Genomic DNA, 27562 nt, shown 5'->3' on the forward strand with positions numbered 1-27562 from the left:
CAACGCCCCAACCCGCCCCAATCCCCAGTCCCCTCCCTCCATCGACCACATCTGGATTGGCCCAACAGCTCGCTGGGAACAAGGGAGCGGATGGGATAGAGAAAGAGTGTGTGTGTGTCGGCAGGGGGGCATACAAATGTTAGGAAAGGGGGCTAGAGTTCCCTTGGTGGACTTTTTCTGCAACAACAATGTCCTTGTAAAGGCACGGTGTGAGAGGAAACGCGCACACACAAGGTGTTTTAACACCTGCCTCATTCAGTTAGGCAAAGCATTGTTTATCCCACAAAGGCACTGTTTGTTTAGAGTCCCACTGCAATGACTACGAATGAGTGAATACAGAAACGAGTGACCCAACTGGAAGTTTACTGTCAAACTACACACAACAAATGGCTGCATGCTCTGTAATTGGTGGTTGTTTTGCCTTAAAGTCAGCAAGATTAACGCTAACGCATCGTGGGAAACACCATCGACACGGGCTAACGATTAGCATCTATGTGGCTGTCTGATAACCTTTTAAACAATAGATGTTTGAACACAAAACGGTATTCAGTCACTGAGAGCAGTGGTAACTCTTGTTTGTCTGTATGACTGTATTATACTGCCCCCTGGTGCCTAAGGCGGACACACGCGTAGGGAGCAGGACAATGAATTGAATTGAAGAATAAGTATTTCATTATTTAAATTCTATTTATTCATATTATGACTCTGTTTTTCATAAAGCATAATATTACGTTCGTATTACGTATACAAACGTGTTTTTTGCACGAGTATTTTGAATTCCGAGGAATAAAACTCTTATCGTGAATGTGTTAGTACAGCTAACTGGCGCGAGTACACAGTGGTAAGTGGCTAATGTGCGAGAATAGCTTACGACCAAGCAAGTTGTACAAACTTGACTTGTGAGTTGCTCAACCCAACTTGACTCGACTTGCAGGGACCCGACTTGACTTTTCCTCGGCAAATTGGGACTCGCTTGAGACTTTGAGCCTCACTTCTGACTTGCACATAATGACTTACGAGGCAGAAAGGTCCATGTTCTGCGACGGTGTCGGTGATGAAACATCACCAGGAATGGTTTGGCGGTGCAGCTGTGCCATATGTGCGAATGGAATTCACTGCTCTCCTGCTGTCAGCGCAGCTGCTCGTGTCTCACTTGACTCCTGACTGTAACACGCTAGCATCGCTTTGATTTATAGTCAAGCGGTGTCATGGTGTTACAGTGCACGTGGCTTGAGCTTGAGCAGTTTCCATGCTGAGCAGGAAACACAAGAAGAAGAATATAAAATCATCAAAAACTAAGATATCGATGTGCAAGCTTAAAATGGTGAGCGATGATAGCGGCAAGTATAGTCAGCAGCGTTGACTGTCGCAAAAAAAAAAAAAAAAAAACTATGCATAGATTAGCTTGAAAACAAAACATCTAACATAACTACATAAAATATAATTACATTTCAAATATAAATCTTTCCAGGTGTCAATGCAAACAAAGTCGGCAAGAATAGTCAGCACCTTTTAGCGAAACATTTAACAGTATAGAAGGAGTAAATTGTCAACAAAGCGTGAATGTGAACAGAGGTGGCAATAATAGTCAGTAGTACTGTATGTAACAAATACATGTATCAATAAATAGTCTGTATGTAAGCAATCGATTGACAACAACACATGAATACATGTATAATATATGAAAAGAATACTGTGCATAACGGTGTTATATACAGAAGTGAAGGTGAGAATCAGCAACAATACTGTAGTGTTGTATGTCTCAAAGAAATACGAGTCAGGATGTTCTGAACTTCTGTTTCCATGCCAGTGACAAACGACAAAACTGCGACAAACGAAATGCTCTTGACGTTCGAACGTATGCGCTGCGCGAAGACACCTCGGGGATTCCCTGCTGTGCTGAGATCATCCATCCTCTTCAACCCTGTTGACACGGCCGCTTAGCCAACACTCCTTCATACACTATATGCATGCGAGGTGAAGTACAGTATGTGACACTAGCGACTTTTTTTTTTATCAGGTATACTACTCCAAATGACAAGGAAGGTCTACACGTTTATTTACTTTCGCATCCGTAAAACACGTTGCCTGCATGTGTTTTTTAAGTCTTTCCTGTTTGCCCGCTGCGCTAGCCAATGGCTGCTATCCGGGGAAGCGGCAGAGCCAGCAGTAATCACAAGTGTGTTTTGTATCCGCACAAAGAGCCAGCTTGCCTCCCCCTCCCACCAATAATAGCTGTAATCCAGCCCTTTCAATATGATGCATAACATGGCGAGACCAAAATGAGACTGCAGCATTTTCACTCCTTTTCGGGGCTCAGCCAGACACATTTGCATACGTGATTGTTATTTATGAAGAAACAAACACTAAACATTTATTTGGACAATTCCACTTTGATGTGACGCTAATTCTCTGAGCACTGAATAGCTAAGCAATGAACATAACTCTGTTTAATGTGAATTGGCTTCATAAAATGGGTTGAGAAAGAAAACCATTTCAATTATACGAAAAGTACTTGAGGCTTTTTTAAATGTTACGTTAAATCTGCAGTTATCGAATCCCAATTAGTCAAGGACTCGACTAATCAACATTTTACACATCAGAAATCTCCTCGCTGTGAAATTAAAAAGTCAAAACTTTGCAGCTGAATCACAAAATTATCATTTTATGTACAGAAGGAACAAGCATTTCAAGAATTTCCCATCCCATTCAGAATGGTAGAACTAACAATTGATGTAAGTGCCTTAGTTCTTCTTGTATACACGTCAGTAAAACAGACAGTATGAAACAGAAAAATATCCATCCAGCCATCCATCCATCCATTTTCTTTACCGTTTCTCCTCACAAGGGTCACGGGCTGCTGGAGCCAATCCCAGGTACACCCTGAACCGGTTGCCAGCCAATCGCAGGCCACATAGAAACATACAAAACCATTCGCAGTCACATTCACACCTACGAGCAATTTAGAGTCTTCAATCAACCTACCACGCATGTTTTTGGGATGCGGGAGGAAACCCACCCAGGCACGGGGAGAACATGCAAACGCCACACAGGGGGCGCCGGGATTTGAACCCCCGGTCCCCAGAACTGTGAGGCCAGAAAAATATCAATTTTCAAATTGTTACAATGCAGCCAACTTTATAATGCTTGAATGCTGATATCAGTTAATTAACATACTCACTCAACCCGTTTTCTTGTCTCTTGAGTTGAATTGAAAAACATTGATAAGTACCCGAAGCCTCCATCCCGAGCACAGTGGTTGGCATTCATATACAAGGAGCTGGACAGTATCGCATGTTGTTTTACCGGAACGCTTTTCTACGTCATCTCGTTTCAGTTTTCATTGTAGGCGCGTGTCGACAGCACACCATGTCATTGTTGCTCTCGGGACCATACAAGTGTGAGGTTTGTTCCACAAACTTTCATCCTTCTGCTATGATTTGTTACCCAACGCTGACTGTACCATTGTGTCAACTAGCGCTACCTCATTGCTTCTACTGGGTCGTTGTGCAATTGCGTCACTGGCCTTGTATAATTAATAGCCCCTTTCACTTTGGGCTATTTGAGCCGGCTTTTTCATGACTCACTGCCTTGTTTTCATGGTGCAAATACTGTTTTTTTTTTTTGTTTTGTTTAAATAATAACAATTCTTTTGTGACTTCAGTGTGGCGGCGTTATGAATCCCACTAACCCGTGATCCACCCCAACCCTAACCCATCTTACCCATCCTAACCCTAACCGTAGCCCTAACCCTAACCATAACAAACTTGATTGTTTTGATTTTGTAGACTTGCGACACATATTTGGAATGGTCATCTAGTTACAGCTACGTAGCCTGACCTTCTGCGATGCAGGAGCCAATCATATTGCAGCGGTGTTCAGTGGGATTCCTAATAACGCTTCCACCACCACTGAGTTGCCACGGATGGCCTCACAGCTAGAAGTATCCCGCTTCTAAAACCAATTTTCAAAGAACTCTGTGGATAAGCACGTTCCAGAGGTGAAAATGAACCAAACCAGTTGACCAAGAACCAAATAGTCATGTGTGAACATGCAAGTAAGTTCTTGAAGGAGTGCTTTTGGTTATGTCATAGTTTTGTTGTCAGTCTTGGCGATGCAGACTTAATTCGCACCCTGTTGGTTGCCTCCGTCCAAGCCAATTAGTGCCACAGATGGTCTCACAGCTAGAAGTATCCCGCTTCTGACAGTAATTTTCAAAGAACTCTGTGAATTAGCACCTTCCAGAGCTGAAAATGCGCAATCGGCGGAGAATAATCTTGTTCTAGGAGAGTTGACCACAAACTCAGTGGTCATATGTAGACATGCTAGTAAGTCCTAGAAGGACTGCTATTGCTTAAACCATCGTTTTTCAATATATTTGGGTGTCAGAACCCAAAATCCTGGTGGCAGTTTGCTCTTAATAATAATGGCATTTGAGAGAGAGAGTACCCTCACACTTTTGCACCACCGCTTGACGATGGTGGCTTCGATCCAGGCAACTGAACAGCATCCTCATCCTTGTCTCTGATTCAAGTAGCCATTGAGCCATAAATGAAGAGTCAGTGCATTTCAGGACAGCTGTACTAACAGCCACGGATGAATACAAATAATTCACATCGGTGGACACAGGCCCACAATGTGTGGACTGTGTGCGTGTGCATGTGTGGGCGCCCACAATCGCCAGCCCACGTACGCACTCGTGGGCACAAACCTGCTCATGTGTCAGGATAAGTTATGGACTCTGGTGAGGTGTTAAAAGATGGAGCGCTTGCCAGCGCGGCCATGAATCATAGTTGGTTGGATTCTTTTTTTTCTTCCCTGCCTCAGCCCTCCATTAACATCTCACTCAGAGGTGGGTGTTTAACGGCTGTTGTAAAAAGTGTCTGTGTGGAGGGAGGGAACAACATATTTGTAGTTTGCTTTTACACCAAATTTAATTCTTGAAGGTTCTTACAGTCCACTGCAATGTCTCAGTTATGGTTGGTCAACTTTACCCCAAACACTTGTCAGTGTTTGAAGGCCAAATGCAGTGGTGCTGTAGTGTTTTGTCAGCTTTGCCCCAGGGGGAGCTGTTGCTACAGCTGTGGACTGTCAAATACACTCACCCATGGACCCCCACCCCTCGTCCTGCCCTCTGGACAGCACCGACCATCCTTCAGCGTGATCTCCGTTTAGTCTTTAGGCCTCACGGCTGACTGACGGCTTCTGTTCTGCCGTCGTGTCACCGCCGCAAGTTCTAAACCTGTTAGCAACACATTTCCCGACCGCGCACCAAACGGGAGTCTGGTTGAAGTTATGACTGAGCGCCGGCTCTGGAACTAAACAACGTCTCGCCTGGACTGACTGCAAAGCACGGATGTGTTGTTGTGCTGCAGCTTGCCCACGGCTTTCCAGCCCAGTTGACCCTTCATGTGGAGTGACTAATGCCTTTGTCTTTCAACCAGCATTGATAGTGTTTTTTTTTTTTCTTCTGTAAAGACAAAACAGCAGACATTTTCCCTGCTTCCTGGATGTTTGAATGCTTATGGAAGATCATAAAACAAGCAGACATCTAAAACAGGCGATAGATTGAAGTCTATAATGGTTTCTGTCCTGTTATCCCTTAGTTGTATCTCAGTGACTTGACTTTGGAACTCTAAAGGCATTCCTTCCAAAGTCCTTGATGATGATTGATGAAGGTCCATATGTTATCTGATTGGTTTCTTTTTTTCCCCCTCAGATCATCTTGAGCAAACATGTTTTATTCAAATGTTTTCCGAAGATCCTTATTAGAGTACAGCGGAATCTTCAACGTGGAACTCAAGCCATTTCATAATGCTGGCTGACCTCTTAAGTTCCCACAGGAAATAATGGAAAGAGAATTCATTTGTTTCAGGCTCAAGGTGTTGACATTATAAAACCTTAAACTTAAGATCAATTTAACATAAAGAGAGCCCTCGCACAACCTTTCTTTTTCAGATTTTCACCTAGTGGCGGTGGGTATGGATCGGATCTCCGCGATAAACAGGTTCACAACATCGGGCGTCAAAACCCGAAGAGTTGGCACCTATTTTTTTTATTTTTGTTTTTGTACCATCCAGTCCACGTGTTCCATCACGGCATCTCCACCGCTCAATATTCGCGCCCAACCTCAGGCGCACAGCCATCTGCGTCCTAAAGTCAACCTGCATTTAATCTCACTGGGCCTGTTTGCTTTTATACAGCTCCTGGTCCCGCCGAGTCGCCTTGGCTGCAGACAAGCTCTGCTCTTCCAGCAAGGTGGTCGCGGGCAGGAGGTGGGGGAGGGTTATGTGGTGCAGACGAGGCTCATTTATTTGATGCATTGGGTTGGCCTCGCACCCAAACAGGAAGGACAAGAATTAGACCCGCAGCGCTAATGACCACAGACGGCTCCATGTGTCGTTGTCTTTTGATAGGCTTGTTTGTGTGTGATCACATGTTGGCAGGCATTAACGAAGACTAACAAGAGTGAGAAAGATGTTTTCATTCGTTTCCCCTCTTTCGAAGATGGATTTTATATTTAATACGGAGGCTTAGGTTCAATTTCAGATTTTCTCGGTGTCAGGTGTTATGTGCAACTCTTCCCGGGTTTACATTTTTAAGCAGCCCTCTACGGTGGATTTACAAATGAAAATTTTAAATATAATTGGCCAACGGGGCAATTAGGATCCAGCCCCGTTGACTCTGCCTAGCAACAAGTGACCAGCAAGTGTCCGCACAATTCGCATTATTCCTGCTGAAATTTGAAAATTGTTTCAGTTGTGAGTTTTTATGATGACGGTGAACCCCAGTTTATCATCAGACTCACCCGCAACCGGTGAAAACAATCGCTTAAAAAAAATACAATAAAATAAAATACAAATGCCTGTAGCATAGAAATGTAAACAAAAACTTATGACTATCATGTTAGCATCATTCTCATACAAGTACAGTATAAAGTCAAGTCAGTCACTGTATGTATATCATCACCAACTAGAAACTACTCACCTTTTAGAATAGAACAAAAATGCCAAGTTTTGTGTGTTTTAAATTGTGAAATAATAGGAGTTGCTCACCAGGTAAAACATTTGGCTCAAAAACGGAAGAATTTATAGATTCATCGATGGATTTGGATTGTCAGAATGTTCTGAACTGCTGTTTCATCGCCAATATTAAGGAATTAGTAGCTAGTTGATAGATTTTTGGCTCACTCAATCAATGGTAACGATGAAATTAAAACGATATGAGTTATTGTGTAATGCGAGCTAAGTTTGTGTTTTAAAAAGTCATGAGACGAAACCCGGCGGCGGGCTAATTCTGAGAATTTTGCGAGTGTTGAGAAAAATCCAGTCTTATTTGGACAATGATACCTTACCCGGGGAACTTGTATACACAATTGGGAAAATCGTACATTTTGTTTGGTTTAGTATTTCTTTGCGGCTCAACGCCATGCCACCAGGTTCATATTTTGTCAGTGTAAGCAGGGATGGTCTGGCCTGGAACTGGAGCGCGGGGGTGCGCATTCCTGTGAAAGCGCAGGGCCGCATTGGGCTGAGCTTGCAACTTTGTTTGTGTGTTGTGTGCGCTTGACGCTCATGTAAACTGACAGACAAACTGATCGATTGCGTTTTCGCTGCCGCGCTATTTTGTCGTCGTCTGTCACGAACGCTTCCATTTATTAATTCGGCTGACATGTTAGGGAGGTTGAGGTTGTAAACCGCTGCTTCTCGTCTTATAGCTGACAATCCAAATGTGAGATTTTCATCACATTAAAGACACATCAGCTCAACTTGGATTTATGGAAATCCCTCTGGAATTGCATATGAGAGATGCTGTTGTTTAGCCACATGTCAAATTCACCCAGACATAGTAGCAAGGAGAATACACTGGGTTACCAAAGAAATGGTGCGTATGCGGTCTAGGGTCTTTTGAGGTTATTTGTTTATTGCAGCATACGTGTGTGACATATCCTGTGCGGGAGATACGCCACTAATTACAGAGGCCCGCGCCACAGAGCAGCCGGCGGCGGCCCTCGGGTTCGCATAACATCTCATTTAGAACCCGACGTCGCCCGTGTTTGTGCACATTTGCCCCGAGCCAAGGCAGAGTGAAGACGCTCGCTCCACCAAACACGTTATCAATGTGGGTTAACGATATTTTTTAGATGTGATTTATAGGCTGCGTTAAAAAGTGCGAGCGTCCACAGCAGTGGTGGACTGTCAATTTTTTTTAAACTTTTGTGTCATGTTATTAGATAAATATTGATTCTGAACTGTTCCAGATGATGTATGTGGCACAGTTATATGCTTTTTTTTTTTTTTTTTTAAAGTATGGATGGTTGCTGTAATTGCAACATGAAAGTGGTGGTATTTAAAGGTGGATTAAGTCGGGTTAAAGGTATTTTAGATGTGATTTCATGAAATGAAATGCAATCTGGCTCACAGAAGACAGAGTGAAGTCTTCCAGCTCGGCTCTGTCCTGCATAATGAATGTTTGTTTTTTCTTATTACGCTAACCAGCGGAGCTACTGTTGCTAGCCAACACAATATGCTTAACATCTTGAGCATAAGCAGCAGTGGAAATACAAATACTGTCCTCAAGTTGATTTTCCAGGTGCTGTATCTGTACTGTAATGAACTATTAATTTTTCATGATGCATTTGATGCATTGGAATTTTTAAAAGTACTAGTGGTATCGGTACTCTGTATCAGTTTCGGTGAGTACTCGAGTGAATATTCTTGCTGGTATCGGTCTGAAAAAAAGTGGTATGGAACATCCCTGCTATCTCCCTCAATAAAAAGATAGCAAGAGAAACCCCAGTAGGGAACTATCAGTATATTTCTCGTTCTTTGCTGTGTTTATTCATGTGTAATCTTTTTATTATATTTATCATCTTTACACATAAACTGTGTGAAAGGCAAGGCTGTTTCTACATGTGCTAGATTAACTAACTCTCAGTGTGTGCATTCCTAAATCAACCTGAGGCAAATACTACAATAAAATGTGATCTTGGGGTGAAACTGCAGGGTGTGATTATGCAGTTCACAGCTTGCATGAACATTAATAGCATCAGGCTTAAGGTTTTTGTTTTTGTTTTGTTTTTTTTGTTTTTAGTTTCTGCTCTTTGGCCTGTAAGTGTGCATGTCACCAGCAGAGGATGCCACTGCGTGCCATTTCCCTGTAAAGAAAGTCAGCACAGGTTTTCGACAAGTGACAGGAACCATTTTTAGAAAGCTGGTGATAAGAGTCATATCTGCGCGTATGTCCATGTTTGAAGATATTCTCCTCAAGTGCAGCTTTTCCATTAAAAATAGATGGCGTGAGCTTTGATTGACTGGCAAGGATGTGATGTCATTTTTCCTTAATGACATGACAAGTGAGAATACAGAGAGGGCTGTACGTGAATGCAAAATGAATCAAACGGATACTGAATTCTGTACGATATGATGAAATGTGAAATGCAGCAAGGATATTCTGCAGCGCTGTATGTAACGACTAAATGTTACAAAAAAGCATTGCCTGTACAGGTAATGAAGCTTTTATGATGGGAACCGATGATTTCTATTTCCATTATTTTCCTATGGGGAGCATTTTCAGTCGTCCAAACCGTTGCAAGTTCCAGTTCCAAGACAAGAATTCCAGCCCTCATACCTCGGCGAGCTCGCTTTTCACCCAAAACAACATCTGTCCCCCTCAGTCGCGGGTGACGGAAGCGCTCTGGTATCCGGGCTCTCTCGCGGCCTCGCTAGCTGACTCTCACAATAGCGTAACACAATCGGCGAACACGTGGCCGCAGAGGCGTGTGCGCCGTGTGGAGAATGTGACGACGCAATGCGGTAGCTGAGCAGAAGTTGTGGATGTACAAAAGGACATGAAAGGCCTATTTCTAAAGCTATTGTTCCCCAAAAGATATACAGAATAGCTAGTGGGCACTGGCACTCTATAACATGGTACTGAATTGACCATATTTGGACATACAAGGTTTCAGCCCGACAATGACTAGAGAGAGAGAGAGAGAGAGAGAGCCTGATCAGCCATTAACATTGCATCGTCAAAGAGAACAAGCAATTTTCAAAACTTGAGATTGGTCAATGATTTGTTAAATTTAAAAAAAAACATACCCACGTGGTGATTGAAAAATAGTATCGATTTGTGAAATGATGTGAAATTGACCCAATTTGGATACAGGAGGTTTTGGCCTGACGGCAGGGAATTATGTCATTAAAGAATGTCTAAAAGTCCTTGCTTTGGCATCATCTGGTGGCATCTTGGTGCCAAGTAACTATGTTGACCTGAGGGGAGGAGTTTCACTTAGTCAGGTCTAATAGAAAAAAAACCTCACCATACTGCTGGAATAAATGCAATCTCGAGACATTACTGTGCACTGCAACATACACCGAGGTGTACCTAATATTGTGACCGATGAGCGTATGAATCCTGCCTTATAGCGAACTCCTGAAAATCTGCAATTGTCCAAATGAAGCTCCTTCATTCACTTCAACATAGTTCCTTAGCACCCCTTGAAGTCCAGTTGGCGTCATATAACCAATTTGTGTGTTTATCCTATGCATTCTTTCCTCGTATTTGGCCTCTCTTGTTTAGCCCAGAGCTAATTCCCGTCTTCCCTTTTTATTTTTTTATTTTTTTGACGAGTAAACATTTCCTCACCACCTCACAGAAAATAAGCAGAGCGTCCCATGATCATGCCCCTTTAAAAGCGCCAACGTTTGATTAACCGTGCCGCGTCTCTTCAGGGAAGGGGGTCACAGGAAAATGGCAATGAGTTGTCATGCTAATTTGGCCAAATTAATGATGTGGTAATGCTTCGATCCCAATTAGCTGCGGTTGATGTGTGCATGATTTCTTTTCCGATTTCTATTTCTGGGAGAAAAAAAAAATAACAGGGCATGTAAGAACTTCAATCATCATAAAATTATGTCAATGTGATGGCTAACAACTTCTGCATGCATCGACTCTACGCATGTGTGTCAATGCACAGCATCCCATGGGGTGTTTTCAGGGTTGGGGGCACTCCAACATGTCACCCCTGTCGGCACGCCTCGTAAACCCCCCCCGCCCCACTTGGGGATCACTGACCTCCACAGCAAGGGTCGCTATGACAATCAGTCTTACCCTGTTCTCCTTTGGTACAGTGAGTTTATTGCAGGGGATACGTTCCAAACCAAGCCGCAATAGGTGAAAATCTGCACTCTAAGCAGTTTAATGCCACTCCCAGTTGAAGTTTATGTAAATGAACATTCAAATATGCCAATGACAAGTATTTAAAACAACCACATACTGGTAGCTTTGCCTCAGGAAGGTCATCTTAGCTTAAGGCTAACAAACGATGCAAAAACGCCATAGCTGAGCTCGCGTATAGTATCGGCGTGGCGGATATTTGAAAACAAACGGTGGAGCAACACGTAGACAGACAGTATAACAATACTCACAGGCACATGTTCTTTATCCTCTGTGAAAAATGACTAACTTTACCACAGGTTAGTGAGGAGTTGTGACCATCTCCTCCAACCGTATGTTTGCCTATACATTGGCATGGGTCATATTGTAAATTGTGGCGTAACCTGACAAATGACTCTCAAGGGCCTTTAATGTTCACACAACAGAGGTTTTGTTGCATCTACAAGCTCAATGTGGCACGGGGCGGTTCGTGTGTGCGTTTCCATGACATCATTGCATCTACCCATCAACTTGTCAGACACGACCCATGGTCTACACCAAACCCACCTTGTTTAAAGACACAGGAAGACATGAAGTCCCCCCCCTCCCCCGCACCCCCCCCCCCCCCCCCCCCCCAACTCAAATACAAGACAGTGTCACCCCACCTGCAGAGTCCCAAACACAGAGGTCAGACTGGTAATGAGAGGAGGAAAGCCTGTTGACTCATCAAACACCACTTTGTGTGTGTGTGTGTGTGTGTGCGTGTGTGTGTGTCTGTGTGTGTGTGTGTGTGCGCGCGTGCGTGTGCGCCTCTCGCCCTCTCTTCCCATCGAGGTGTCATGTTGTCAGACGCGAGGAAATTCTAAATGGGTTTTCCAGCTTTTGAACTGTATGCTAATTCAACGTTGATGTTGACGATGCCCTGGGAGCCGAATTTCAAAGTAAAAGTAAATGCAGGAGGAGTAGGTAGTCGTACTTTTGGGAATTTATGAGAATCGTGTGCAAATTATGTGCGATATCAATGTCGCAGTACTGTATAAACATTCATAACAAGCCGACAGTCATAAGAAATAGTGACGCCGTCATTCTTCATTCTGTTTGTGCTTGGCGGAGGTAGCAAACGGTTGTAAAAGTCTCACCTTCTTAGTGGAGATCATAAAGGAGAGTGTGGGTGTTTGTCGCTGAGTTTTGTACCGCAGGATTTGATGATTTTTGCATGGTTACTGGAAAGAATGTACGGGTGAACGTTTTCCTTTTTGCCCCCCCCCCGATCTCGTCTGCGCCTTCTGTTGTTTTAAATGTGTCTCCATGTCGTAGACTGATCCTATTGCGCACGAGCAGGTGAAGCCGAGGGACTGCTAAAGCTCAACGGGGTGACAACCGGGATTGGAAATTTTAACTGGGCAGCCCCGCTGGCGTCTGTCACGACTTGGCAGCAGCTGTTGTCGTCGGGCGAAATATAGCCTCCGACGAGAAACGCTCGTGATTGGTCAATCAGTAGGTTTACAGTGGTGTGCATTGGATCGTAGGTACAAAATATTGGAACCACCTCTCAATAGGAACCAATGCAATTCTCCACTACTGCAAACAATAACCATCATAACAGACATATTTTTTCTTGTCAGCCAGCGTGTGGACAGGGGCTTCCAACTCGCGTGGCCGTTTTAGAGTGCCCCGTTGTCGGCCGTGAGTGTGCGCACGTCACAGAGAGAAAGTGGAAGAGCAACATCAAACATTTTTTTGAATAAAATAGAATAACAATTGTAATAAGTTACACACACACACAAATACACGAAATACTGGTACTGTGAAAAGTGGAGTTTACTGTACGGTATTTTACTGGTTTCCTGAAAAATAATGTTAAATTATAGTGATAATTACGTGAATTTTACATGTTATGCTGTCAATAAATGTCATAATGGGACTTTAATGAAAAGCGGCCATTAATATTCTGGGTTGAGTTGTTTTATACTTTTTTAAATGTAAAAAAAAAAAAAAGTTTGATAGTGCAGGCAGGTGTACCTAATGAAGTGTCCGCGTGCGTGGGAAGGACCCACGGGGGGAAGGGAGCAGTGTCAGAGAAGAGCTGCCGAGGGAGGTGCACTGTTTGGAGGCCACAACACTCTCTCTCTCTCTCTCTCTCTCTCTCTCTCTCTCTCTCGCTGGAGGCCACAACACTCTCTCTCTCTCTCTCTCTCTCGCTCGCTCGCTCTCTCGCTCGCTCTCTCTCTCTCTCTCTCGCTCTCGCTCGCTCTCCCCCACTCCCCCCCGCTCTCTCTCTCACACGCGCGCTGTGTTTTCGAAACTTTCCACGCATGTGTGCTCAGCTCTGATACTTTTTTAAAAACATTTTTGCCACTCTGCCTTCTTGGACACCAGTCGACGTCGGTCTGCGAATTTCCCCTCAGGAAAAAAACAAAAACAAAACAGAACACATCGTTCCACCTTTTTTTTTTTTTTTTTTTTTTTTTTTTTTTTTCCAAACCTTGGAAGTTGGAGTTTGGAAAGAGCCCCACGACGTCGCGGTGAGAAACAACAAGTGTTTCTTTTTTGTCGCTTCTTTCTTTCGGGGGTCCATTTTGTTGTCGCCATGTCCGGTGGGGCACTTTGACGCCACTCGTTGGACGGAACCATGTCACCTCGGAGTGTTCCCCTGGTGTTGTTGTTCTAAACACACACGTTTTGACCCTTCAACCCCCTCCCCACGTTTTGTATTTTTTCTTTTTTTTTTGCCGTATATCGTTCATTATTCTTGTGGCCTCCCTACTCCCATGGAAGGCGACCAGAGCAGCGAACCCCCCTCGGAGGAGCCCCCCCGGGCCCACGACGTCGGCGCCGGTTCCGACAGTTTCTCGCAACTGTGGAGCGACGTGATGGGGATGCTGGTAGGTTTCAAATGGGGAACGGTGGGGCTGTGACACTTCCAAGTGTCTTCTTCAAAGTTGCTGCTTTGAAGTCGTCAAGTTGGTTATTCCGTTGCGATTCCGTGGATTCAAGTCCTCGACTTGAGTCCGTCAGGTGCTGGTATGCAAATGAGTGTGTATTGTAGTGTTTTGCCTGCTCTTGCGTCGTTGCCATTCCACGCGTGATTCTTTAGTTCCACGTGGAAGCCGCTGAAAAATAACAACAACAAAAAAAAAAAAAAACCCAAACAGCACCTAAAAATGCTCGTTTGAAGCCAAATGCTATGGACCATTCCACATCCTAACGCTCGTTATCCTCACTAGTAAGACGATTCAGTGCACTAGTAGAACGACTGTCTTACTAGTAAGGTTTCCCCCACTACTATATGACTTTTACAGTAGTAGAGCAACCACGTTGAAATCTGTGCGCTACTAGTACTGCTAGACAAGCACTGGATCTTACCTAGTAGAATTTTCTCATGCCACTCGTGGTACTAGTAGCATCCCTATTGTGTACTATAGTGTACTAGTACATGGACCATAAGCTGGGTAGCAAGGATCTGAAATCAATGTTCGGTTGAGCATTTATTCCATATTCTTCATATCCAGCTTAAGCGCCGTGTGCGAGTTTCCTCTTTGTCGACACTACTAAGACAATTCAGGGCACTAGTAGAATGACTCAGGCACACTAGTAGAACAACTGTGTTACTAGCAACTTTTTGCCTTCTTGTTTTTGCACTCGTAGCACAGTTGTCAACTCCTGGTGCAGGGTTTTGCCTCACTAGTAACACGTAGTTTTCCTGCCTGTATGCCACACAGTATCTGTGTGAACGGAAAGACAGTTACGCGATGCAACAAACTGAACTTAGACGTCAGCCACCTACAAGATTGCTGTCATTTTACCTGTCTTGGAATGACGTTTATTGCTATAAAAAAAAAAAAAAAAAAAAACTACATAGTTTGCCATGAGTCATATTTCTCAGTTACTTTTAAGTCCATACAATATGTGGGATGTGTGTTTTCATACATCGAGCAAATGTTAGCTTTTTCTAATGTGAAACACTGCGCTATTGTTTTTGGCCCAACTGTTTGATATGCCAACCAAATGTGCTCGCAGCCACTTGCGCTCTGCGTCAAGACGAGAGGTGTTAATTTGGTTTGGTATGGCTCTGAAGATTTGAATGGTGTGTAAATGTAGTGTGGTTGTGTTGAGAAAGAGGGTGGTGGTGTGGGGGCGTTATGCTGTCCTGCCCAATGACACTGGGCGGGAGACCTGGCTCACAGCCGGCCAATTTATCCAGATTTATTGCTCCCGAGGCAGATGTCTGCAAAGGATGTGCTCATCTTTTGACGTTTTTCCTCCTCCTCCTCTTGCTGCCAGCTTGCCTGCACACACTTCCCGCGCACAAACACAACAAAAATAAACCTTTTGTATATTTTTTGCAGTCGTGAAATGCAAATTGGCTTCTATTGTGGCAGTTTTGATTAATCAAACAGTCCTGACGTGGCAGCTTGTTTCAGTTGCGGTGCTGGCAACATTTGAAAAGATGATGCTGTTATTGTGAACTTTAAAATAAATAAACAGAAGGAAAAAAAAACAAAGTCAAGTGTTAAGACTAGTGTTGTCACGACACCAGAATTGTGACTTGCATAAAGTACCTCGATATCGGTACTGAAGCGATACAATCATGTACCCTTACATGGCTAATGCAGATCAACTTGGGCTAAAACGGCTCCTTTCACATGAGATACACTCACTACATTATCACTTGCTCTTATTTGCGCTTCTCACAAGCCTTCCTGGGAACGGCCTCTTCACCTTTTGGGTTTAGCGCCAAGCTTGATGACCTGACTTTACTCAGTATTGCAAATGTGTTTCATCTCGATTCACCCCCCTGCCCCCAACACGCGAGAACTGAGCCTTCATACTTGTCGATAGCCATCAATCCCGATAGGCTTCTCCAAGCTTGCTAAGCACTGCCTCTTATCTACGGTTCAGTTCTAAGCTCCCCCCCCCCCCCCCCCCCCCCCCCCCCGAGGCCTGCAGCTAACGACTTTAACCTTAAGTATTTCTTTACATTTTGTCAATTTGTTTATAAAAGGCGCTTACATTCTTGCGCTCATGCAATGAAGCGGCCCAGATGGTTGTGGAATGCGAGTACAAATTTAATAAGCGTGCTGGCATGTTAGTTGTTGATAGTGCTAACGAAGATGCCTTTGAGCAAATTTACTGTCAAGTCAATTATGATACCTTTCCATCTGTTGCTCATCAGCAACTGGAATGGCGAAAACTAAAGTCATCAGTTTGCTTCCCAAACTCCTCTGAGACAAAAACCTCTCCTTCAGTTATGATGTCAGCTAACTCATCAATCTAAGCCTTGTGAAAAATCTTGCTTGCCTGGAGGGAATCCTTTCTTTTTAAAGAGATGTGTGGGATTACATATCGTGTAGATGGGTGTGTGTGTGTGTTTTTTTTTCTTATATGTAAACCCAACAATATAATAGCGCTTTTGAGACGCGAATATCGATTGTGTGTGTCTGGGATGTGCTAGAAAAGGTGATCCCTGTGTGATTCCTCCCATGTAAACAAACGTTTCACATAGTATGGTTCATCATTCGGCATGTTCACAATGCCTCCTTTTCACCAGGTGATCGTAGTACGAGTCAGAATGGTCACCAAATCATACCACTGATATCTGCCAGGACTGAGCTAACCCATAAAATAGAGATGAAATCCTCTGTGTTCTTAAAAGCGGCGGCCTTCCATTGTGTTGATCAGTCCACAGTGTGACTTTACAACTTCCATAACACTTGGGCCGTTAGTACCCGACAGAAAGGTGTCGATTACTGTTACGGTCCATAGCATTTTTTTTTTTGGTACATTTACAACGCTTATCTCCAAAATTGCATACCATACCGAGTTAAACTAACTGTACTGATTGGTAGACTCAAGCATGGACCGTTGCCAAGCCGGCTCACTTCTCGATAACTGCCCTTCCCTTGACTGGTCTTATCACTCGATTCCTGCAGGCTTCCTCTGCTGCTTTGCTGTTCAAGCCACGGATATCCTCAGGAAGCCCTCTCAGAAGGACTGGACTGGGACCCCTTGCCTCACCTTCTTCCCTCTTTGACTACTCATCAGCATCATTTCAACAAATTCTTATTTCCTCAAAAAAAAAACTAAACGATACTTTATTGGTTTCTTATGGAAAATGTTCAAAATGATGATATAAGAGCCTGTCCAACTAAGCCCATATCTTGATTTTTCAGTCTTGAACCCTCAATCTTCCTGTCGAAAATGAAGTCCTTACAGTCTGTTTCCCATTTAGAGAATTGCAGTCCAGAGATCTTTAGACTTTGATTTCAGGGGTGTCCTATCTGACCAATGATGATGATCTTGCTAGCTTTCAAGGACTATATTCCTTTCATGCTAACACTGTTGCAAGTGACGTTTAAGCTTGCGTGTATCCATGACAGAGTGCATATTCGCTCCATTCACCTCTAAACAAAACATTAGTACAATACAACACAAAACGACTCGCCTGACGGTAATTTTAACCGGCTGATCCAGTACCGAAGTTGCATTGCGTGTGAAAGTGATCACGCGGCTGTCGCTATCCTGACGTAGCATGAGAGATCTGGCTCCATTATCAACACTTTGTCATTGTTCTTTCCTAAAAGAGCACAGTCGCGATGCCAGTTGGGTAACAATGCCACGGATACCGCCATTCATCGTCACTGAACCCCAGCACTCTCAGGAATGTAAGTCCAAAGAATTGACCATAGCAAGCATGATAGCGTTGGAGCCAGCATTTTAGCATGTGGAGATGTATATTTTGTACAAGGAAAACGTACTTTTAAACTGTGCAATGCCTTTCAGAGTGGCTTCGGTATTACCGACTAAAGAGCTGCTGCATTAGCCTAGCATGGTGAACTTAAAAGCAGACCTAAAGTTATTAGTTTAACAATCTGAAGATTACATTGAACCCTGATTTAAAGTATGTCAATTTTGGAGTGCTATGGACTCAAACTGCAACCAAATACTACCTTGTGTGCAGTGTGAACCAATACAGTTTCTGGCTGGACAACTTAAATGAGACGTAACTTGCTGCGATATGTTAATGAGGCTTTTAAAAAAGATGTAGAACTTCTTAAATTTACCGACGTAGAAAGAGGCAAACGGGCCCTCAAGGCGAGCCTTCGTGGTTGCTGGAATGCTATGTGAGGAATTCCATGGCCAATTGATCATGCAAGGAGGGTTGACTTGGCCTTCTGACTGTTTCCATTCTCAAAATTTCACCTCCAGTATATGCTGTCAGCTAATACCGTTCATTTCTATGACTATATCAAACGTGAGGCTTGTAGAGCTTTACGAATCTGGTAGTACTAAGTCATTGCATATGACAGAAATCTATGTTAAAGGACTGGCAGTCTTTCACTTGTCCTGCAGCAACATCCCATAACACTTTATTTGATTTTATATTTTTTTTTTGCTATCTGGCCCCGCCCTACTGCAGAAGTGTATGACACATGCTTCTGACTGACACTGCACACGAGCATTCCTGTGTGTTCCTTCTTGGGTGTTGTTTTCAATTGTTCCAAGTCAATATCAGGAGTTTGTCCCTCCCTTCTCATTCAGGGTGGAGGAGCAATTACGTCATCCAGAGCAATCTGACTCTTTCTTTCAAACTCTGTTACCAGCAGTTTTACGTGAACTGTAATTTGAGATTATTTTTTAGTTACTTAGTATACAAAGCGGAATAGAGCCAAGAAGTGCGCGAGGAGCATGTTGCATGATTTAGACAATTGAAGCATGCGTGTGTGTTAGGAAGAGCAAAACGGCTTAGGGAGTATTCCCATTGAGATTGTCCATCAGCTGGGACCACGTGTTTGTACATGACTGGTTTTGTTATCTGATGGGAACGGGAATCTGGCTTGCCGCTAGCCAAACTGGACATTTGAGACGTGCGTTAAAGGTCCGTTGCGCATCATTCGCGCCCCGCCAAATATTATCGCCAATTTTCAATAGAACCAGCAGATACTCAAGTAATTTGTTGACATTTGCGGCGCACATCACCGGCTGTTAATCGTGTCCGGTACGATATGGCAAATTCCTATTCAGGCCACTCTCCATCTGCTTCGGGTTGTTTTGAAATCTCCTGGATGCTAATGTGTGTTCAATCACACTAAGATACGCACACACATCCCTAAAGAAGACCCCATGCCTGTGTTTGCATGTGTCACTGGCAAGCCTCACTTCCACGCACAGTGATTCATTCATTTGTGGCCTGGCACCCGCATAGGGAGTCCGGTTGAGAATGTCTGAGAGAGACTGTTCGGACCTTCGCGCAGTGACTCAATGCTATTTGTCCGCCTGGCACAGATTAGATCAACACTGATGAATATTTATCAGGCTGTTATTGCGACGGTGGCCTACATTTTTACTTAGGCAAGACTCGAACCCTTCCTCTCTACTCCGTCTGACAAAAAAACCTCAAGATCCTGAAGAATGAAGACTGGCTCTCATTAAACTGATCCCTGCCATGTCTCGCAGACCCTCTCGTCTTTAACATACCTGACACGTATCTTTTTCGGTCTTACTGATAGAACACTTTCCTCTCTCGACCTGAACTGCAAGTCCACAAGACAAAGACAGGAACTGTGCAGATCTGAACTACAGCGAACGGAAGACTGTGTTTTGGTTTTGGGTTTAGTAAACGACTGAGGAGGGAAAGGGCATTCAATGTATCACGGGACAAAGACCAGAAACAAATCACGGCCTGACAAAGGTGCCCGATAAGAGTGACTGAAAATCCAAATAAAGCAGACCTTTCATTGAAATGTATTCATAACTTTTCTGTTTGTATTGAGTGTGCAGTGATTATCCAACAGGAACAATGCATCATCCCGTGTGTGTGCTTCTACTGTTTGGCTTGATTGAAACTGTTTAAATGATGCATATAGCCACAGCTGCACATTCCAAAATATTGACTTTATTTTAAGGGATTACGTACACTTATTATGGTATGAACTCTACATCCCCCTGCATGACATGCTTGCCACTACTTCAAATGCCCAATAATTGTATTTCTTCAAAGCAAGCCGGACCTGTCCGACAAGAGGACGACACATGAAAAGACCATAACCAATATTGTTTTGCAATGGCAGCATTTTCTTTTCCTTCCTGGGTATTGGGAGGCTAAACACTTGTTCCTTTCTCTCTCTTTACAGGATGGTTCACTTGGCAACATAGATGACCTTGCTCAGGAATACTCTGAATACTACAACACGTGCTTCAGCGACGTCAGCGACCGTATGGAGGAGCTCCGCAAAAGACGAGTGTCCCAAGAGCTCGACATGGTGAATGAACACTGTCACTCACTTCTGCTGCATGCTAGTTAGCAGCTATATTTGGAGTGTTTCAAGACTCAAAAGCAGCAAGCATACTTGTCCTAAGGGAGTGAGTGTAAGTCAACACAGTGGTGATTGTGGAAATCCACAGGAGAGTCGGGTTGTCCCTTTCACATGGATGTAGGGTAGTGGGGCACCTCTTCGGTTGCCTAGCTGCGAGCAAACGTATGAAGGAATGCAGCGGGTGCTGCCACAAAGGTTGTTTGTGTGATGGTGCGCTAGCCATTAAGCCCACATGTAAACAAATCGAGTACAGCGGCTCCTCTAAGGTCGAACACAATCCGTTCTGGGACGATGTATTCACAATTTAGAATACATTTTGTCCCACAGGAGATGATGGAAATTGAATTAATCCGTTCCAGCGAGAAGTAGCTGTCACCATCATAAAACCTGAACGAACGCTTAGACAAGTTTGAAAATCGTAAAACATAAATACATGAATACTCTGTATTATGTATTTATGTATGTATTATGACTTAGCCATATTTGACTTGGCAGCCACGGCAGAGACTCCTGTATTTTGCTTTCTCATTGCATCACTGTTACCTTTCTGTGGTAGCATAACAAAAGCAAAGAAATAGCAGATCTCTTTTTAATCTTTTAGATCACTCACTGAACCAGTCTCGTGAGATATACTGAGGTCTCGCATAATGTTGAATTTTGTCCGTTAGAGACCTATTTTACAGAAATCTCTGGTCGAAGGTGTTCAACCTTAGCAGATCGATTGTACTTCCTTGTTTCCCCCCAAATTTATTTCTCATTATTGCTTTAAGTTTGCAGTGTAGGTGATTTCACCGTAAAAAGGGCATTGGAGCTCAGTTTCTTGAGCACCTAAAATGAGAGCAGCTTTTACCCCATAGAATCTATTCAGAGTGATGTCATTTTAAGAGGTGTAATCAGTGTACATGGCTCCCAACGCTCCGGCCAAAACATTGAATTATGATTCTCATTTTATTATGATGGACTGGTCACGTTCCATGCATGACCCATGCTGGCTCTCCTCCATTGTGTCAAAGCTGGAAACCCCCATCTGAAATTACATTTAAGTGGAAAATGATGAAGTCGCATTGGTGTTGCAGGGTCGTACTAAAATACGCGATCCACCAAAGTTTGAGGTCCGGCGTAAAACTGCAAAAATGTGTGTGAGACCAACCTCCAGATGCTGATCGCGTGACGCAACATTGGACTCGATTATTGCTCACACATGCTGCACGTGCATGCGCAGCGGGAAACGGTTGATACGCAACCCTGTGCCATTTCGTCTTCGTTTATGTGCTCAGTTTTTCCATTTTGTTTAAGGACACTTGTTTTTTGATGGTAACCATGTGGTTTCAGTCGGGTGGACAAGGGCTAGTAAAAGATGAGTGCCGATTTATTGAATGCGTCCTTTTAAATCAGTCGTTTACAGTGGAAACAGTTATGCATCTGCTTGAGTGTTCTCGCTGTGTGGCCCTTGGGTTAAATATAATATTTGTCACACATTGTAAATTGCCTGAAGGTAATTTGAAACAGTCTCATCGTTGGTGGACAAAACGAGGGGAAAGGAAGCAATCAGAGCCGATTCTTGTCTGTGAGGAGGAGGCGAGAGCTGACTGGGCCCCGAGCCTGAAGGAGGATGTGGACTCGGGCGAAGGGATGAGGGGAATGAAGAGGAGGAGAGTTGAATTTGAGAGCCTGCAGCTGTCCCACCACTCTGCGGAGTTTGGCAGCAAAATATAGAGGAGAGGAGGGAAAAACATAGGAGGGAACACGGGTGAGACAACACCTCATTGAGGTACTCTCAAAAGCCACGGTCTCAACCCACGCTGTATAGATTTTACCTCATACCCTTTCTAAAATTGTCTTGAAAAAGTACGTGCAAATCGTGTAAGCATTTTCTACTAAAACGCATACCAAAATATGACCAAATTTCATCCAATATTGTTACTCAGAGAGCTCCAAGGTTTTACTTTTGGACTTCGGACTCTAATTAACACAAGGAGACAGAATTAGCTTGAATACCATACACCTGTCTTCCCGTGGATTGATGGTGGTAAAGAAGGTCACAATCAGTGGCGGGAATCTATGTTCATGGCGAGGCATTTAGAAAGTGGCTCTCTAGTGGGACGAGGCCTTTATACGAAAGGCCAAAGTCTTGTAAAGGGTACAGGAAAATCGGTCTCAACAACACCGACTCCTTTTCTGGTTATTGTCCTTCTTCCAGTCTCATTTGAATCAAATCACCAGTAGCAATGATCGCTTCTAGTCAGAATACATTACATTTAATTTTCAGGAGTAGATCCATCAATTAATACCATTTGCTGGCATCTTTCTTTTGCCAAAACATATAATGCGAATAAAGTCCGAGTAGCACAAATATACAGCTTTTGGATCAGACCAAGTGAACTGTTTCTCTCGTTCGGACGATTCCAACGAAGGAAATGTGCGGTCTCTTAAATTGCTCAATAGGCCTAATCAGTTAAATCTCAACGGTTTAGTGACTTCCTCGACCGCTTGGAAGAAAATTGACGACTGGAAAGTCTTAAACCTTCATTGTCATCGCCATGGTAGCTATAAAAGAGAAACTGTAAACCTATTCAGTGCTCATAAGTTGCTGTTCTTGGCCATTAGTAGTTTAGTTAGTGCTTTACATAGTTGATACAATGGCCCTGAGACTGACTGGCAATCAGGGTGTAGTCAGAGATAATGCGATAAGAGGTATAGAAAATGGATGGATGGAAGTCGCTGGTCTTCCACTGATGTTTTTGGTAATCACATTGTTTTTGCTTTGTTTTGTTTTGCTCAATGCATCCGCTAAGCCTTTTAGGGGCCTCTCATTAACACAGCGATGGCTGGTCAAGTAAAACATGTCTCTTCCCCTATTTAGAGTTGATGATGGAGGCTCTCAGAGAACACTAGCCACTTCCTGCTGGGCCCCCCAGCGTTTTGTTTTTCTGTATCTTCATGTTAGCATGGTAACAAAGGGAGTAAACCAACATCCCCTTAGGGCATGGGGACCTATGGATTAGCACTACCAAGCAGTCTTAGCAGTCTTGTAGATGGGAATCTCATCGGTATGCTGACAGTACAGAAATATTCTAAAGCCACATAAATAGAACTTAATGTGTGGACAGTAATTCATAAATCGTAACAACAGATACAGTACGTCACATTGGGCCCCAAAAAAATTTAATTGACATGCAGTTGAAAATAGCCACGGTTACGGAACAAGTATTTTATGTAACTTTTTTAGCAAAATTGTTTTTCCAAGTCCAAAAAAAAGTTATACAAGTCGCTGTTGCAATGCAACTTAAAAATGGTAAAAGCTGTTGCAAAGCTTACCCTTTTCAGATTACCGCTTTTGACAAGTTCCTTTTTAATTCCATCATCAGTCCATTATCTATTATTACTAATACATTTGTGTACATGTCTCACATTTTAAATACTAAAAAGACATAGCCGTTAGAGATCTAAGGTGCTTTGCCTCATAATATTTTCTGTGGGTTTGGGATTTGATTTTTTTTTTTTTTTTTTTTTTTTTTTAAAAGGCTATTTTCTTTGAGGTTTCAGAGTAAAATTTGAGGATTCACTGTCATTTTTCCAATAAAGCTTTTACTTGCCAGTTTAATAGCTATGTCAGAATTTTTTTATTTGATTTTGCTGTTGTACCTGTTATTTGTAAGGATGTTATTAATGATGACCATATCAGTTCACTTGCAGACTGCCGTATTCCTTACACAGTAGTAGCTACAGGTGTAATCTTTCTGCGTTTCAAGAAGAGCTGGTGAATAGCTGATTTCTCATGGAGCAAAAAGGCGTGTAATTGCATTCCAAAGATGGAGCAGATGCATCGCGTCAAAAAGTGATGGGTTATTTGGCCGCAGGGTGAGCCTTTTAACATTTTGCTATTAAGCAATTGAAGTGTCTTGTGAATATCATTTCAAAGCTTTGAGTATCCAAATGTGTCTTTGAAGATTAGATACCTTTTTTTTAAAGAGACAAATTCTTCATTTGGTGATGACACTGCTCAACCCTCGGGAATAACCTCAGGAATGTTCAGTGATTGGTTTGGAGCTTGGCAGTCGAGACTGTGGAGTGTTTTGCTTTGCCACGAGACGAACACCAGCGGGGGCCAAGTTGTTTGTCAAAGTGGGTCAGATCATTGAGGTTACGACTACAGAGGAGAGCAAAGAAAGGCAAACCCCAGGTGCTTGTTTGTTCTTTCCACCTTTGGGCATTAGCATTGAAACGTAGCCAGCAGCCCTTTTGTTACTTTAAGATTTTCTTCAAATAGTGTCGGCATGCCTTCAATGTTGGGATAACCTGTCTGCAGGTGTTAAGTTTCTAATTCTTATTGCGTGATTTATTTGTCGGCCTCCAGAAGGTGACTATGTCATTGGAATTTGTAATACCGTTGGTATTTGCCTTTGAATAGCAAAAAAAATGCTGATCCAAAAGGCTTTAGAATGCTTGACACAAGCATGCCTGTGCCGCAAGTATGGCCGTTCTCACTAACGTAACACTTTTTGGAACAGAAGACCGTAGAGGTGTTACTGAGTGGGCTGGTGCTTTCCTGTTTTACTTCTGGCTACCGACAACATCATACTGGTGTGCGTTTGTGTGTACGTCCAGTTCCCCGTGTTTGAATCATGCCATACTGGTCCCACAGCTTAACGTCTTTTTTTGGGCTCGCACCAGGCTTTCCAGTTAGTGCCTGTTCGTCTCGCAGCGCTAACTATCGACCTCGCGCTCGCCCACCCAGACTCGTCGGACCGCGCCAGCTGGCATACCTCCACTAAGCCACCTGGTCTTTCGGGTTTTGCCACATATCCGCCTACCTTTCGCGTACAAGCTTGGCACAGGCTGCACTGCGGTATCTCCTGCCGACGGTGGGCTTTGCAGTTATGCTTGGAGCAACCGTTGCTATTTAACACTCACATGGGGTATTTCTGTCCTCTCCTTTTCATGCACATTCTGGAAATGCAGCTGTGAGGCAGAATTAAGCAGTAGTCTTTAGTTTGAGAAATCAGTGTTGGTTTTTTTTCTCCCCGCGACCCTAGTGAGGCCAAGCGCTACGGAAAATGGATGGGCAGATATATCTCGAGCATTCTAGCATCTTAGCATTTGAGAAAATTTCCTTTTATAACAGATGTCACAGCTTATATATAGTCTAGCTTCCCACAGCTGATGCCATGTTGTCTTCTTTAGATCGCAAACAAATTGAGACAAATTATAACAATTCCACACGCTGTTCTTCATGATGAATTAATCGATCAGTACGCACCTCCAAGTTTCATCCCAAGCAAGATATTACAATAATTGCTTTACAGCAGCTTTCAATGCCTTTTTGGTTTTGGTTGTCGTAGTTTGCTTGCTGCCAACGTGAGCGTCCCAGTCTGCGTGCGGTAAGCGTGATCCTCATTAAGGCAAGCATGGCCTCGCTATGCTCCCCTCACCTGATCTTTGACTCAATTCAGTCACACATAAGCCATCAGCGCCGGCGTCACAAACAACCCCTCTGACAGATCTCCACATTGAAGCGCATGTACGCCAGTTCACGCCCAGGTAAGTAGGGCAACATCTCGGGCTGGTGCTGCCAAGTTCATGTAAAGGATAGCGTCGCCTCTTGTGGGATTCGTTTATGTGAACTATCTTTCACACGTCCACGTACAAACCTGGCAAGAACATTGATTTTTCTCTGTCAGCAAAGCTTCTGACAGAAACCCCAATTTGCCCTGTAAGCTTTTGCATGAATTTTTCAACATCGCTCTGCGCTACTACAAAGTCGCTCTCACAGATCTTTTTTTTCACTAGTCTTCCTTGTTTCACACATTCAAAGCCTCCCTCTGTGTCAAAGATTGAAGTCGGAGGAAGTCTGTGTCCGAATCTCTGTCCTCCACGGTGAATTGTATGAATCTTGATCAGATGATGTTTTTTTTTTACGTGCGGTATGTTGGCCAGCCAACTAACGGCAGGGATTTTTAAAAATAGATTTTTGCGTTCAGTTAGTGAGACTGTCATCGCTGCTGTTGCCATTCGTGGGCAAAACCATAAAAGAGGATCTGATAGCCGAAGCAATCTCTTGCCACTTTGTGCGAAACGCTGTGATGTGCCACCGAGCGCTCACCTTGTTCACGGTGGCTCACTTTCTTTGTTCAGCCGCGTCATTGTGCGCAGCTCAGTTGTTTGAACGCAGCGGGCTGCCAAGGTTGTTTAAAGTGGATAGATTGGTTGTAAGTTCTTCTTCTACAGGAGGACTGGGAGTCACAGACAGTATATTATCGATATGTTTTTCAAGGGATAAAGACAGTATTGCAATACAGTGATTGTTGTATCATCACAACATCTGGCTGTTTTGATTGAAAATAGGAATGTTCTGTGATTGGTTTCAAGCTTGGCGGTCTAGACTGTGAACCGTAAACCTTTATCCCAAATCTTCTTGACATACATCTTGGCAATTTAATTAAGCCACTTCATATTCCTCTGCTGGACTTTTACGAGACATGTTTTTGGCCTTAGCCCCCGTACCTGCCATCTCACTTAAGGAAATATTCCATCTTTTTCCGAGTCAGAACAAATTGTTTGTGGGCTCTTTTGACATGACTGGAATTGCATCTTGGAAAAAACAGTGTAATGCTGAAACTGATAAACAGATGACCAGACTAATGGGCCTGAAGGATTCCCGGCCTTCAATATGTAACGGGTCCGTGCTGATAAGTGACACTCTTGGCTTTTAGCTACTGCAGCACCTTTTGTAGATCTTTTCTTTTTCTGACCCAATGCCCACAGGTTCATTAAAGGTCTCTTAAAAGTAGGCTATGTCACTTTTGACTAGGCTTTACACGATCAGGATTTTTGGGGCCGATCAGCGAGTTTAAAAAAACAGATAACCGATCACCGATCCGATCACAAGCTGGAGGAATGTGTCTTGTGTACTTAATTGCTCAAAACATTATATTTACAATAAATAATGTATCTTTGTTCTAATCTTTTGTCCTCTATTTATGCCAGTGAGGCATAGTGACAGACAGAACAAATGAAGGGTCTTCTATTAGATGCTAATCAGTCAGGTCAAACCACCATTACAACATGACAGAAATAATGGGTGCTAA

At 43.4% G+C, this 27562-nt stretch overlaps 1 protein-coding gene across 7 annotated transcripts in view; it reads left to right on the forward strand.

The window, feature by feature from the left end:
• sash1a (SAM and SH3 domain containing 1a) overlaps positions 1-27562 on the forward strand; it is a 143727-nt gene that overhangs the window by 83718 nt on the left and 32447 nt on the right. For 4 of the 7 annotated variants that reach the window (XM_061753189.1, XM_061753190.1, XM_061753192.1 and 1 more), the window contains exon 2: positions 20292-20420. In XM_061753189.1, coding sequence (XP_061609173.1) covers positions 20292-20420 — 129 coding nt within the window. Of the gene's footprint in view, positions 1-13436; positions 14043-17339; positions 17823-20291; positions 20421-27562 lie in introns of those variants that run through there. The other 3 variants (XM_061753191.1, XM_061753196.1, XM_061753195.1) reach the window with 3 other exon arrangements.

The sequence above is a fragment of the Phyllopteryx taeniolatus genome, chromosome 18 (assembly GCF_024500385.1).
Source record: "Phyllopteryx taeniolatus isolate TA_2022b chromosome 18, UOR_Ptae_1.2, whole genome shotgun sequence".
Lineage (NCBI taxonomy): Eukaryota > Metazoa > Chordata > Actinopteri > Syngnathiformes > Syngnathidae > Phyllopteryx > Phyllopteryx taeniolatus.